At 37.5% G+C, this 16,214-nt stretch overlaps 1 protein-coding gene across 1 annotated transcript; it reads left to right on the top strand.

The window, feature by feature from the left end:
- Window positions 1–1,619: 1,619 nt before the first annotated feature.
- On the top strand, window positions 1,620–15,880 carry LOC129267438 (poly(3-hydroxybutyrate) depolymerase-like). Its single transcript, XM_064103061.1, has 11 exons — window positions 1,620–1,742; window positions 4,412–4,534; window positions 5,861–6,058; window positions 6,699–6,793; window positions 7,740–7,853; window positions 9,301–9,333; window positions 10,160–10,271; window positions 11,573–11,615; window positions 12,275–12,406; window positions 14,643–14,668; window positions 15,332–15,880. Exons 1-11 carry the CDS (start codon window positions 1,667–1,669, stop codon window positions 15,391–15,393), a joined length of 1,014 nt encoding a protein of 337 aa, XP_063959131.1. The 5' UTR covers window positions 1,620–1,666; the 3' UTR covers window positions 15,394–15,880.
- The last annotated feature ends 334 nt before the right edge of the window (window positions 15,881–16,214 follow it).

Genomic DNA, 16,214 nt, shown 5'->3' with positions numbered 1-16,214 from the left:
TTAAAAAATAATAATTAAAGTGTTAATCTACCAGAATAATAATTAATATTTGTGATATGAAATCATTAACCAACTGAATGAATGTCGAAGCCCATTATAATTATATTCACGCCGGATTAAAAGGAATAACTTGATATTGATTGAAAAGTGAACGAATTAAAGAATGGAAGATAATTATGATGGGTTTGTGAATATTTTTTTTATATATCATTAATAACCTGAACGTTTAATTTACATTCGCTGAGACGCTGATACTGATGGAGCACGCTATTATAGGACCATATGAGCTATAATAGCTCCATGATAGGACTATCCCTTGTACGTTGATTATTATGTTAACATCTCTCTGGTATCATAGAGATGTGTGTATGTGTTTTAATCAAGTCGCATGAAATTCTGAAGAAGAATAATACAAAGGGAATATGGCAAATATAGGCCTAAATTTTTTGTTTGATTATTGAGGACCATCGGATTGACCTTTACTCTTTTCTTGTGTTTCTAAAATTTTCCTACTGGGCTGTTTTTCACCGGTAGTGAAGATTTATATAATACCACAATTATAGCAATTTTTAATACACAGTTCATATTTATTTGAAAGTTTTGTACCTACATCATTATTAGGCTATAAGAGCAGAAAAGAAAAAAATAAGAAAAAAAATAAATTTCCTTCAGCAGCCATTTTGCTGCTCTCGACCCACGGTATGAAATTGCACGCCGACAGGAACATTTTTTACTTACTCTCCGGACCGAAAAGCAAGACATTAATCAACTGCAGAGTGCCTAATTTGGATAGGCCTATCCGACTTAGGCATATGAGTGTTTAATACGCAGGGCACTAATGTACAAATGGGGGAGGCTTAGGGACCGTGCCGGCGGACCCCAAATATTTTCATGACAACGAAAAAAGGGAGAAAAAGCAGACAAGGAAATGAAACATGGTTACGATAGTGTTTTCTGAATATTGTACAAAAATTATATCAGAGAGTTAAATTCATGCCATGTATATATAAAAAGGGTCAACATTTTTGCTCGATCGCTCACAGCATTTAGACATTTTGCCCATAGAATTAAGCTAGCATCAACCATGTTTTGATCGCTCAAAACTTTTGGCTCATTATACGCTACTGATGCGGGGGCAGCCCCCCCCCCCCCCAAAAAAAAAAAAAAAAAAAAAAAAAAGAATTGCCATCTTTTATTGGGGGGAATCGTCGATCAGTCCATCGATTTTCGGCGCAGTCCACCGCCCCACACCCGTTGTCGAAACAAATGTGAGACCCCTTAGAAGGCCTATATATATAGTAGGGCCCTCAGTGTTGCACTATTGCGATATGGCACCGTATGAAACCAAAACAATATTAGAATATGATTAAAGCACATCAATCACAATAAACTTTCTAAAACCTGAAATAATAATTGTAAAAATACGAACTTTTAATTTATGTACCTAAACACAAATGGTAGGCCTATAGCTTCTCATCCTTTTTGCATTTGGATCTCAGGATCTGACATAGATTACCTTTGAATTAAGTTAATATTCCACTAGATAACACTAGATAGCGTTTCTTCCTATCAGCCGAGTCAAATAAAAAATTAATAAACATCCGAATATAATCATTGCCTCGGAACTCACAGGCTTCAGAAATTATTAAGACCTATCAAGATAAAGATGTCGCACGAATTTCTTCACCTTCTCCTTGTAACGATCTTGTTTGCAACAAGCCAGGCGGCCGCTCCTCCCCTAGGTATGTGATAAATTGTTTCTTCTTTATAATTATGTCAGGGGCGGCAGTGGGTTTTTGTTAGAGGAATAAAAGGGACGTCATTTTGGCATTGAATTTAAAAGTATTAGTATTATAGAGTTTCAGCTCAGTGACTCCTTTTTTTTCCTTCTCCCTTCTCGCTTCCCCTTTTCTCACTCTGGTCCCTTTTCTCCTCTTTTATTTCACTTATTGAAATAACAAACAGGGGCCGCGGAACGGTTTTCAAAGTGGGGGGGGGGGGCTGAGCCACAAGTGGGGGGGGGGCTGACCATGCAATAAATCACAATCCTATGGTCATTTTTACGTTTTTGTACACGGTTTCGGAAAAAAGTGGGGGGCTGAAGCTCCCCAGCCCCCCCCCCCCCCCCCCGCTTCCGCTTCCGCGGCCCCTGACACAGGGTCGTTCGCCCCTCCCCCTCCCTTGGCAACAAGGCGTTGTTCAAGCACACATGTTATTAAACACCTAAGACTGTCTTTTGTGTAGGCCTATACACTGCAAAACAACAGCATTTTTAAATCACACCATTCTGTCTTCTAGCATATTTTACACCAGGGGTGTTTGGTTAATGTTATTATACTCCCTTTGGGGCTAGTTTAATAATATCCCTACAGCATGTACAGTAACACATTGGTGTTGATATATCGATATTATTTGGTGTTATTATCTCGAATCATTACGGTGCATGGGACCCTCCCGTGTGTAACCTCGTGTTTTACCATCGTGATTTTCCCCCAGTATAATGTTGCATGTTGTTTGCTTTATATTTTTTGGAATATGATAAACATAACCACACCATCATCTTTCTCTATGATTTTCCGACTCTCGATTTTATTCCTTTTTGCTCTTTCCCAACCTTTTTCCTTTCGTCAGTATATTCTTTTTTAGTCATCCATCACTAAATCCTTTTTTTAATAAATAACAAAAAATCTGTCTTCTATATTGTGATATTCTCTTTATTCATGTTACCAGAGGGGCTACCCCACAAGTTCATCAGCTTTTTATAAGACCCATCATGTTATTATGTCCAAATTAATCCTATATTACATACGGTTTTCCCATCTCAAATTCATTAGGACAAACAGACAATTTATATTACATTTGAAACTTAACAATCCAATGTATACACTCTTAAAAATGTTGGGCAAGATACTGGCCACACAACAATTGGTTAAAATTTTATCAAATTCTGGGTAGTTTTAAACCAATAATGTGTGCTTTGGGTGAAACTATATTAATTGAAAAATACCCGGAGTTGGATTTTTTAACCAATAATATTGTTGTGTGGACAGTATGTCGCCCATAAGTTTAAGAGTGTACACTAAAACAGATTGATATTGGAGAAAACCTTAAAATCCATAAGTTGTAAATCAGGTTGAATAATTTTGTGTTCATATACAATCGCTCCTTGTTCCATCTTAATCCACCCCTCCTCTTCCCCTCCCCTCTCCCTCCCTTTTCCCTCTCTCGGTCCCTCCCTCCAGGGCCCTGTTAACATTTTTTTAAGAGGCGGGATTCTGGTTAAAAAAAAGATTTTCTTTACAAACGAAGGTAATTTTGGTCCCCCAAAAATGACAAGCAAAAAATCGCTCCAGAAAGGTGATTTGGATTAAATTTCTACTTTTTAGCATACCAACATGGTTTTCATCCAGGGGGTGCTGCCTATGGTGTATAATACGCAACGCCTTCTACAAATCTTGGGGGTGCGAGCATCCTCGGCTTCACCTTCCCAGGGTCATGCCTCTCCCCTTCCCCCCCCCCCCTTGATTTTCACCTAACCAATTGGCCTTTAAAAATTTGTCTTTCTTATCCTCATCTTTTTATATACATTCTTTTTCCCAATAAACACACTGTAAACAAAATATTGGGGAAATTAGAGGGTAACTATGTGTCCAACCAATTTGGGGCAGTATTATACCCAATGCGGGAAGCATATTGTCCAGTAAGTTTAAAAATAAGAAGCAATTGCTTTAGAATGGGCAAAATTTTCATGACACTGGATATATAAAAATGCCCAAAAGAAATGCCCAATGTTGGTTGGACACATAGTTTCTCACAAGGAGCACTTTTACCCAGCTCGCCTTCCAGAATTCAAGGGGCTCATCTTACTTTGTTTGAATAAAGATACAGAAAGGTTATATATAAGGTCTTTCCCGTGTGAAATCCAACAGATGGAATAGCAATATTTGATAGTTGTTCAAACAACTAGTTAAACGATATGGATAAAATAATTGATAAAAAGGTCGACGACCTAATTGACGCATATTAAACATAACATTTAATTTCAAATTCTTATGAATATGGATTTATCAGAGAATAAGAATATAATAGTACTATGATATAACAAATGATTCTACATTACGCGATCATGATTTCCTTTATTGAAAAAAAGATGAGCATCATTATTGCACATCTTAAGATTTTGTTTTAATTCACTTCTAGAGTGTTTGGTACAGAATAATGTAAAGATAATTGAAGGAGTATGGTTTATTTAGTTTTGGAGGTTAGGGTTCATGTTTGGCTTATTGCGCAGATTTTCCATCGGAGCAATTGTCGCCGGACCAAGTGTCATATGGAACCATAAAACACCACTGCTCAAATGGATGGAAACTGTCCTTACCTACTCGTATATTATTATTATCTTATTAAACAGAGCATTATGGTGCAAACAATGATCAGGTTACAGTGAGTGGAATATCTTCTGGAGCTTTCATGGCCGTACAGGTGCATGTCGCTTACTCCGCCTCCATCATGGGAGTGGGCGTGGTCGCAGGAGGTAAGTATATGGGTGTGGTCACTGTATAAGGCAAGTCTTTAGTTAAAGTGCACTGCCTATCAAGGGAATTCTATGGCACGTACACTGTAAAAACTGTGGTGATAAAACTGACACCAGTTGGTGTTAACAGAGGACCAAACCCTGAGGTGTTAAAATTACACCCTAGAGATTGATCACAACACCAAAGAGTGTAAATATAACAACCAAAGGTGTTGTAATAACACCTATAAGTGTTAAACTAACACTGTCAGTTTAACACCGGTGTAAAATAATTGGTGTGGTCCTCTGTGTACACCGGTTAACATCACATTTTTGCTGTTTAATTGGTAGAATGTGATTTTTTTGCCGACAAGTCAGTATTAGTTATTTTTGTCACATACACTTCATTATGATTATTGTAACAGGTGATATTTAAAATCGTCCTTTTGATTATCAATATTTGTAATTGAAGACGCTTTCTAAAATTTAATACCCCTTTCATAAACCCAATTATGCGGCTAATAGCAGCATAATTTGGTCGTAAAATCGGAGGAGGACCAGAGTTATCCGCAGTATGTTGATGCTGCAATTATCCGCATAATAGCGGCATCGGGACCAGATTTTGACTTTATGAACGCATTTTCAAATAATGCGGATAAGGGGGCGTGTGCAGTTGTCATGACGATTATCCACCTTTTTCAGGACGGGCGCTCGTAAAAATAGTGCGGATTATTTTTGGAGTTTGTGAACACAATTTTTATTGAATTATCCGCATTACTCTTAGGCGGCTAATTGGAGGATGGGTTTATGAAAGGGGTATAAGTTAGGCCTATGTGTGCAAAAAAATTCGACTGCACGATGCATGCAGTTGGGAATCCGTCTACAACAATGCATAACTTGATATTGGTCGAATATTTTATGTTAAGTCGGGGTTTGTTTTTACCGGACCATGCAAAATTTTTATTGTTAAATAATATCATTATATTAGCTACCTCGATTTTTCCCCTATGTCTGACAGATTTCTTTGTTTTCGAAATTCGATTTGTGCAAAGGTACCTACTTTTTTTTCTACTTTCAATATCTGTTCTGAGAGCAGGATCCTATGAACGATTTGTGAAGAGGGGGTGCTGATTGGACAAAAAAATACAAGCCCCCCCCCCCCCAACAACAAAAAAAGTTTAAAAAATTAAGGTTATTTTGGTAAAACTTCTACTTTTTAGCATAACCTAATTTTTCAGGAGGTACCGTGCTACCATAACACATATACAGTAGGCAGCATACCGCTTCACAGAGCCATGGATTATTTAGTTTGTAAGTTCGTGATTTGTGTGTCCTCACTCTCCGCAGGTCCTTACTGGTGTGCTCAGGCTAATCTATTTAAAGCTCTAGGTGAATGTATGGAGACCGGGGACATTAATGTAGACTACTTGGCTGGATTTCCAACTTCATACGCTCTCAGCACGAGAACAATTGATGACCCAGTCAACATGATCAACGATAAAATATACGTCTTCGGTGGAACAAGGGATGGCGTAGTCAACCAAAGTGTGTTTCACGAATTACGTTCTCTTTATTTATAAAGTCTATTTTAAAAAATGCACGATTATATTGAAAATGCATTAAGAAATATAATTAACATTCGTTTTTTTTTTTTTTTTTTTTTTTGGGGGGGGGTTCATTTTCCGAAAACGACCCTAAACATGCAATTCTATATTATGCCGAGTTGTAGGATTATATCATCCCTACCAATTGAACATCCATTGATATCTGACGAAAACTATTGTTCCACTGGACTGTTTTTTATACTGCTGTGTTCTATTCTTAATTCCATAAATCTATTTTGAATAAATTAATTTTGTCTCATAACCGCCACTGCTGCGAAATTATCGGATAATCTTTTCTTTATTCCACGTTTATACTCTGATGGGGGGGGGGGAGGGGGGGGCATATCGTGGTATTTTTGGAGGGATAATTTTTCGATTGAATAATAGGGTATGTAGTATTAATATACCGGCCAGACCTCTCTGTTTTACACTATTCCTTTTCTCTTTCATGCCTTTTCTCACAATTTTTTCTTCGTCTTCACTACGTGGTTAATCACGGGGCAGTCACCTCTACCCCCCCCCCCCAGTAGTGGCACCACCCCTGACTCTAATATTGATAAGTTAATAATTTTGTTTAATAGATGTTGCCAAGGCTGCAGAGGAATACTATCGCCATTTCAATTATGATGACAACAATTACCTCACCGAATACACGATTCCTGCTGAACATTCTATGGTAAGATTTGATTGATTTTTAATATCTGTATCATAAATTAGCTGTTTCAAATCTATATGAAGAAATAAATCATGATTCAGCATTCGATATTTTTTTTTGCTGTATTGATTGATGTTTTTATTTTGCCTTTTCATTTCTTGCATTATTCCTGATAGGCCGATATGAGGATTTTGAGTCAGTAAATTTTTATTTTAATTGAGTTTAGTGTTTTAATAATGTTTGTTGATACTTTTTATCTGTTTAACATGTTTAAACAAAGGTAATATAAGGATCTTTCTATTTGTTTGAATTTTTTGCTCGGACTTTTCGTTCCTATATGTACGTACTTTATATCCATCTAAACAATGCCATATAAGGGTCATGCTCTTTAATCTGCATGGGTAATTTAAGAAAGAATGTTTGAATTTATTTTGATTTGAATTTATTTTTTCCACTCTTGTTTTCATTTACAATTCATAATATATACAATAATACATACATGATAAACAAAGAATAATACATACATGATAAACAAACAAAGGTCATTAAAGGTATTGTTTAACTTTGTGAGCAGCCGATTTAAAAAATTCTCAAACCAAGATGAAACATGTGTACAAGTGCATGTGTTAGAACTAATAAACCCAGAAAACAACCATTATTGAGAATGAAAAGCTAAAACTACAAGGCAAACCCCGATTTTGTAAATAGGCGTCTTATAGACGCCTAAATAGTACACATAAGTGTATAGGATGAAATTAAGATGGTGTTTTCGGTCACTTTATATTTCAATTTTTGAAGCACTAAATAATTATTTTCGAACGCAATTTTTTCTGGGCTTCATTTTTGTAACATATCACAGACTCAGGTGACAAGTGCGACCTTCTAGCTCAGATTTTTTAAAAGTCAAACCAATGTTAACCAATCACTTTAATTCCTTCTCGACATTTTTTTGTATTTACTATTACAGGTTCATGATAAGCACGGTAATCCGTGTGGTTATATGGGTGAACCGTATATCAACAACTGTGGATATAACGCTGCTTTTGAGATGCTGAATCATTTCTATGGACCAGGACTTGAGGTATTATCATTTTACCGACTCATTGAATGGGAATAATTATCGCAAACATGATGATGATGATGATGATGATGAAGATGGTGATGAAGATGATGATTATGATGGTGATAAGGGTGATGATGATGATGATGATGGTGGTGGTGGTGGTGGTGGTGGTAATGATGATGAGAGATGATGGGGTGATGATGATGATAATGATGATGATGATGATGTGGTGGTAGTAATGATGATGAGAGATGATGGGGTGATGGTGATGATGACGATAATGATTATGATGACAGTAATAATAATAACCATAGGTCGCCTAATAATAACAATTATTATCATTACTATATAGGACCAGGACTTGATGTATTATTATTTAACGGACTCATTGAATGAGAATAATTATCGCAAACATGATGATGATAATGATGATGATGCTGATGAAGATGATGATGATGATGATGATGGTGATGATGATGATGATGATGATGATGGTGGTGGTGGTGGTGGTGGTAATGATGATGGGGGTGATGATGATGATGATGTGGAGGTGGTGGTAATGATGATGAGAGATGATGGGGTGATGATGTGGTGGTGGTAATGATGATGAGAGATGATGGGGTGTTGATGATGATAATGATGATGATGATGGTGATGATGTGGTGGTGGGGTGATGATGATGAGAGATGATGATGATGATGATGATGATGGCAGTAATGATAATAACCATAGGTCGACTAATAATAACAATTATTATCATTACAATGGACCAGGACTTGAGGTATTATTATTTTACTGACTCATTGAATGGGAATAAATGTCTCAAACACATGATGATGATGATGGTGATGATGATGCTGATGAAGATGATGAAGATGATGATGGTGATAAGGGTGATGATGATGATGATGATGGTGGTGGTGATGATGATGATGATGCTGATGGTGGTGGTGGTGGTGGTGGTAAAGATGATGGGGGTGATGATGATGATATGGTGGTAATGATGATGAGAGATGATGGGGTGATGATGATAATGATGATGATGATGATGATGATGATGACAGTAATGATAATAACCATAGGTCGCCTTATAATAACAATTATCATCATTACTATGGTTGGATTACAATTGCATGTGCATGAACCCATTGTATTTGATTACCTCAGCTGAGTTGGATGGGGGGGGGGGTCACACCTCATACCCCTTCTATTGACGCCCCTGCATGAATAAAGATCATGATTTGTCTTGCTCAAAACTTATATTTGTGTTTTTATTCGATCAACATAAAGTCGACATCTGTTCTGTTTTTATGGTAAAAATGATAATGAAAATAATACAATATTTGTGTTAAAATCTTAATCAAACCTGGACTGGAACTTAAACAGGGGGTAGAGAAAACAATCTGAATTGTTTTCCCTGCCCTGTTAATCACACCATTTTTCATTTTCCGTTTTATATATCTAGACCCCGACAGAGAGCACTGGTCAAAATGGGCAGGTAAGTATTTTGCCTGAGTATTTTGTCATCTTCAATATATACATCGCGGGTCTAAATAAAGGGCCATTCAGTCCAGGTTTCAACTACAGGTAATTCAAAGTGAACCGGCACGTGCTTAACAATGAGAGAAAAATTTATTTTCTTGATTAATTTTGATCATCTTTCTTATTTGAGTGTCTCAAAAGTTTAGCCAATCTGATTTCTGTGCAGTTTCTATATGAAGTTCATAATTTTGTATTTTTACTTTTGTCAACCACTGTGTATGTGTGTATATATATATATCAGAGGGGGTAAATTTAGAGTGTTAAGGGGAGGTGGGAGCTGGATTGGTCGGGAATAAAATTAACTTTTCTCTCAGCAATATCAAGTCTAATATATATATATATATATATATATATATATATATATATATACATATATATATATATATTTAGAAATAGTCTGCTTCGGCATATGGAATAAAGTAATCACAAAAGGTTTAGTAAATGCCGTGGAAATAAAATCGTAGATTTTAAAAGGAGCATAGCTCTCAAAAATGAAAGGTAAAGTCACACTCTTCGTCAGTGCCCATGATGTGACAAAAAAAAGAGAATTCAGAATCCGTTTCTAACAGTCGTGAAAACAGACGTGTTTTTCACGACTGTTTCAGAAACAGATTTTATTTCCACGATTTTATTTCCACGGCATTTACTAAACCTTTTGTGATTACTTTATAAATATATATATATATATGTGTGTGTGTGTGTGTGTGTGTGTGAAGTTATACATTTACAACAGCTTTTGCGACAAAAACTGATTTAAAAATATTCACAATCCTCGATTACAGATGTTCGAATTCGACCAAACTGAGTTTTTCAAAAACGAAAACGCAGCAAAGGAGAGTGTGGCTGATACTGGCTTTGTTTATGTACCACCTGGTTGCCTTGGCGACGCATCTAGTAAGCATTTTACCCTTGCGTTCAGACTATGATTAATCTATCATTTTGTATGCCAAATATTTGATATCGTTTCGTCTGGACGTCATTAACAATTTCTATTTTGCCTTGTTTTGACGGCATTTGAACATTTGCATTTATTCTGTTCTTGCTATTAATTGATTACAATGCATTTTTTTAAGTTCGCTTCGCAAATATACATATAATCGTTTATGATATAACTAACATTGTTTTCAAAATCGCTGTGTTTTTGTTGGAAGTATATTTTCGAGCAGTTTTAGAGCAGTGGGTGTACTTTAATTTACGCCTTAACATTTGCATTCTTTCATCGCATAATTGCCTAAAAGTTGCATAAAAGTTACCATTATTGCCATCCAATAGTAACTACAATGGTAACGATGATCCACAGCCAATCAGAATCAAAGATTTCAGGGAAGTTACCATTATTGGATAGCAAAGTTACCATAATGGTAATTTTTCATGCAACGGGGCCCTGGCGTAAAGATGCGTGGTGGTTGAGGCGCATAGAACACCAGAAGTTTCACGACTAAAAAGAGGAGAAAAGAAAGAAAAGGAAAGGGAAATAAAAAAAATGCCAAAATTTGTCTTAATGGAAAACTTTGGTCCACGTCACGCCATTCCTCACCCCCTCAACATATTTGGCTCTTCACGCCATTATTATGTTCGTACTCGAAGTTCCATTGGCATTCATTAAATTTTGATACATTTTCAGGCACAAAACAGTGTATTTCACTTCGTAAAAACAGAGTGTGGTAAATTTTGACAAAATATTAAAGAGATAGAAACACATTTCATCCTTTTTCCTCTCTTTTTTGTCTCGCCTAAACGAAGCTCAGCAGAAACTTAGTAATCACTTTTCCCGTTGGTCTGCTAGTCTCTTAGTCTATTCATGCTATTGGTCCGTCATATCCGTCGGTCTGTTGGTCTGTTCGAAAATGTTAAAGTTTTTGTTCAACTTGCTCTCATTTCTTGATTTTTTAATCATTTATGTTCATACTTGATATATCTGATCCTTGGATAATACCACATGTGACCCCATGAAAATGATGGCATCAAAGGTCATCTATGGGTCAAAAGTTCAAATTATATGAGGTCATGTTCATCCGCTTTTTAAGTTTTTGTTCAACTTGCTCTCATTCTTTATTTCTGCATCAATTTCGTTTGTTTCTTTTTTTTCAAATTTTTTTCCTTGGTCGTGAAAATCGTTGGGAGTCCATTACCACCAAGGCCCCCTCTGTACGACAGAGCGATATTCATTATTATCGTTATTTTTTTCCTTTCAGATTGTAGGATACACATAGCCCTCCATGGTTGTTTAATGCAGTAGTAAGTGATAAGATCTATAATACCATTCCATATTTGATCGTCACCGGATCAAGTTATACTGCATTTCCTTTGTCTATAGACCCGTATGCCTGTTTATCAATTATTGAATAATGATTATTTGCTCCGAATACACTACCCATGCATTTTACATATGATAAAGCTTTATTTTGAAAAATACAGAGCGTGACGAGCGTAAATACTCAACGTGGGTCATATGTGCTTAAACACAATCGGGTGGACCTTATAGACGATGGTGCACTTTATACCAGCTATAGTAAAATTTGTAATATATTCGGTGTCTGTGTTATTACATATGGGAACTTTTAACCAATCGTATCCAGTGCATGCCGTTTAATTATATTTGCTGTGTAAAGTATATAGAGAATGCCAGATATTAGTAGAAGTTCGCTGATTATGAGGCTCTCAGTGGAAAAGGGACCATTCACGTAAAATACAACTTTTAGAAAACATATAGGGAAGAATAAAGCCCCATAGGGCTAGGTCTGCGGATGGTGGGGGGGGGGGGAGAAGAAAAGTTCCTATTACAACTTCATCACAATTTCAACTTGTGCAAAGGACAGGGGATTAACCCCCCCCCCCCCTCCCCACCCTCTCACCCGGAATTGTCAGTGCACCAAGATTTTCTTTTATCTTGACAGTGATGCAATCAATGACGCTTACATCAGATATTCTGGCTATAACGAAGTGGCTGACCTTAATGATATCATCATTATCTACCCACAAACCATTGCAAAACAGATGGGCGGAAACCCCAATGCATGTTGGGACTGGTAAGATCTTTGTTATCATGATTAATGTGTATGATTTTGTTTCCCGGTTAATATTCGGACATAAATTATCAGCTATAGCTTCTATTCATTCATCTAGCCCTGGTCACAAGCCGCCGTACGTTTTTTTTGGCCGTACGTTTTTTGGGGGAGGCTACGGTCGCTGCGTTTTTCTGAAAACGTAGGGAAAAGTGGCGAACGCAGGGAGCAAGTGCGTCGACGCACGTCACTCGTACGACTACGCAAGGTGTTAGTACGTAGTGCGTGCGCTGCCCGCGTGTCACGCCTTGCAGTGAGCGATTGCGTGCATTGTACGCCGCGCACGTGTGGAGTGAGTTGTACCTGCTTACAACGTACGATCTCCGTGCGTTCGACACATTTTGGAATGGAGGCCGTACTTACACGTGCTGCTCACGTACGCCGTCCTTACTTACGCGCAGCTTGCAACTGCATGCACTTGCGATGAACGTAAGCCCCCCCCCCCCTATGTGGTGGGGTATATTTATAGAGATTGATCTTCTGACGTCCTTCAAAATGCCGCCTCTTCTACCACAGAGACTCCAAATACTTTTGATACTGGCAGAGCAGCTTCAAGTGGCAGGGCATGAGCAAGACGTGGCACCTTTATAAACATCGATAACTTGGACGGCAAATATTACTTGACGTGTTATAAACAATTATTTCATTCGCTATTTCTAACTCCTTAATTTTGTAATAAAGAATATTGACAGTTTTGAAGCAATCCTTCTTGAATAGAAAAGGTCCATGTACTATTAGAAAGGTTTGGGCAAAACTAACTCCAATTATAATGCCAATTACAACTTATATTCTCCATTATGGGGAGGGGGATTGCCTTTCCTTTTAGAAAAAAGAAGGAATTGTCTTTACGTGTGATTACACATATTGTGTGCCATCCGGAAGTCATACGCAAGGGACTTGCTTCCCGTTGCCAAAAAGCGAAGAGTGATGGCGAGTTTCAGGCCAGGTTCCAAGGCGCGGCGACTCCTGAAACATTGAAAGTATCTACACCATTGATATATAGTCAGTATGATATTGACTATATATCCATGGCAGGATCTCGTTGTGTGAACGCAGGAACTCGTAATAAGCATTATTTCATTTCATAGAAATCTATGACAAATCATTTTACTTTTATTCTTTTTTTTTTTTTTTTTTGGCGGACTAATACAGTTTCCCACTGTCTTTGTTTGAACTCATGATACACGATTCTATTTCATTTTTTTACATTCTACAACCTCTTCAAGCACTCATGATAATAAACTTTAGACATAGTTCATGAAATTCATGTATTATATAGTGTGTGAATAAATAAGAATAAGGTCATTATGTGGAACATGGTAATAGAATATGACTTTGTGTTTTCTTGTTTATATTTGAGCACAACGTGCGTTGTGAGTGCTGATCACATGCTTACTCCGCAAGTGCACGTGAGTTCTTCACGTTCATTTGAATAATTACATTGGGAAAGTGCCGAGTAAGCGCGGGTCACGCAATTATCCGTGCGGCAACGCGCACTTGCTAAGTGCACCTTCGGTACAGGAGGTGGCCGCGGCGAATATCTAAAAAGTCTCACGGAGTCGGTGCGTTGTGCGTACTTTGGCAGTACCGAGGGTGTGCGTGCGCGCACGTGGGGCAAATCCGTAGCTCGAACGTAGCCTGCACGCAGCGAAAGTTCCTCCTGCACTAAAAGTTCTGCGTCGTGTCTGCGCACTGCCAAATCCGTACCGAGTCGGTACTCACCACGTGCGTGACGTACGAATTTCCCGATTTTTGCCCACGTTTTCGCACGTAGACTGCGCGCACGTGCAAGTACGACGGGATGTGACCACAGCTTACCAAGATATATGTTTGGCAATAATAGAATGTGAAAAGTTCCACACATACACTCACAACAAGTGCGTTTATCTTCATCGCCTTGAAGCAGCACTTACTCTGGAAGAAGAAGAAGAAGCAGAAGGAGAAGAAGAAGTTAGAGTATCATAAAGAGAAGGATTTAATGTAAATATAATTATAAACTTGAGAATATAGATTTCAGAGTTTATGCCCTTTCTATTAAAAAAAACCCTTTGTACTATGACTCTTTAACCATACACCCTCTACCCTTCCGCCTTTGATTTGATCTATTCCGTTAAATGTTGGCCCAATACAAAAAAAAAATCAAATCGTAAAAAAAATATATTCAAAACCTAAGCCATTTATCCTTATATCTCAAACACAGGTGGGGATACGCTTCAATCTCATACGGTAAGAACTAGTTATTTCGTGGCTGAACATGTATAAAAATACAATTTGATGGTATAGTTTTCACGTATTTGTACAAACGGTTTAGTAAAAAATTGGGGGCTGCGCACCCCGCCCGGTTCCGCACTCGCTGCGTGAACAGAAACAAAACATACATTATTACCGATCTGATGTTGAAATAATTTGTTGTGAATTATTTTATTGCAGAGAAGGTGTGATCCATGTTGAAGATATGGGGTAACAAACAACAACAGCAACAAAACAAAAACAACAGTCATATAGTGGGGCCTACACTACACCCCCCCCCCCCCTGAACGAATATTATCAACAGACTGGGCTTCGTCACTCGTTGCAGAATTTCATAGTATGACGAGTCAATGTGAACCAAAACTTATACTTGACGACCATCATCAATCGATGTTTTGTAGGCCCCCATGTTATTATTTTGCTTTGTTTTGCTTTTGTTGTGGGAAATTTTATTGAAAAAAGGGTACATTTCCTCCAAATAAAACTATGACAGACACAATATAACTAATGAACCAATATTCACATTAACCATTTCAAATATTTTAATTTGTATTGAAATGTCAGTATGAATATCATTTTTTATTCATAACTGTATTGCATGAATCCATCCATCTTGTTTTATTATATTTTCCGATACAGCGTGTAACCTGGCTCCGCAAATGGACTTCATGAAGCAAATTATTGACCGTGTCACCGCGTAAAAGGATTGATGATATTCGAAAGTGAAACTTTAGTCATCGATGAATTTGATTTCACTCTTCTGAAAATGTAGGGTTTAAATGAGTTTCAAAATCACAACCTCGCACTCTGTTAAAATGAATTAGAGTTCATTGGGCCTTTTAGCTACTGCCAACCAAGTGTGGCACAATAGAAATGACGGTCTATAAACTACGTGAGCAATTAAATTTAAAATTTTCAAGGCCCGGACTGGGGAATTACACAATGGCTTGTTCCAAATTAGCCGAAAATGTGTTAAACTGATCTTAAAATCTAATTTTCAATTCCTAAATCTTCCGCTTCCTCCTCCTCTTCGACCCTCTTCCTCCTTCCTCTTCCTCGTCTTCATCCTTTTCTTCTTCTTTTTTCCCGGCACTTCTTACAACTCTGAAATAATTAAGGGGTATACATTTTAATGTTGCCATATATTAACACATGTTGCATCTATAGATTAAAATCGATGAACTGAAATGCTTATGTGTGCGTATTTTAATTACGTGTGTTCATGTGAAACATTACGATAAATACTGTTTATCTCCCCGTTAATTAATGGAAGTATGTCATCGACTGACTTACTTCCCAAATCTGGGGCCCGTTTCACAAAGGACTTGCAACTGTTGTAACTGTGCCATTATGGCAACTACCATGGAATCCTTGATTATGATTGGCTGCTGAGCCCTGTTAACATGGTAGTTGCAAGTCCTTTATGAAATGTCCCCTGGTGGGTGTTTCATAAAGCTGTTCTCTAGAGCGACTGGTGACCCTTTCTTGTGGTAAGTGGTAAACACCAAAATGTTCATTGGCG

Source organism: Lytechinus pictus, chromosome 8, assembly GCF_037042905.1.
Source record: "Lytechinus pictus isolate F3 Inbred chromosome 8, Lp3.0, whole genome shotgun sequence".
Taxonomy (NCBI): domain Eukaryota; kingdom Metazoa; phylum Echinodermata; class Echinoidea; order Temnopleuroida; family Toxopneustidae; genus Lytechinus; species Lytechinus pictus.
Note: the sequence above shows the minus strand (reverse complement) of the source record. Positions and strands in the feature narration are given on the sequence as shown.

Excerpts from the sequence above, each read along its gene's own strand:
- LOC129267438 (XM_064103061.1), top strand. The coding sequence starts at position 1,667 with ATGTCGCACGAATTTCTTCACCTTCTCCTTGTAACGATCTTGTTTGCA. Across the intron at positions 1,743-4,411 it reads GGCGGCCGCTCCTCCCCTAG|AGCATTATGGTGCAAACAAT; the intron begins GTATGTGATAAA and ends CTTATTAAACAG. Across the intron at positions 6,059-6,698 it reads GGATGGCGTAGTCAACCAAA|ATGTTGCCAAGGCTGCAGAG; the intron begins GTGTGTTTCACG and ends TTTGTTTAATAG.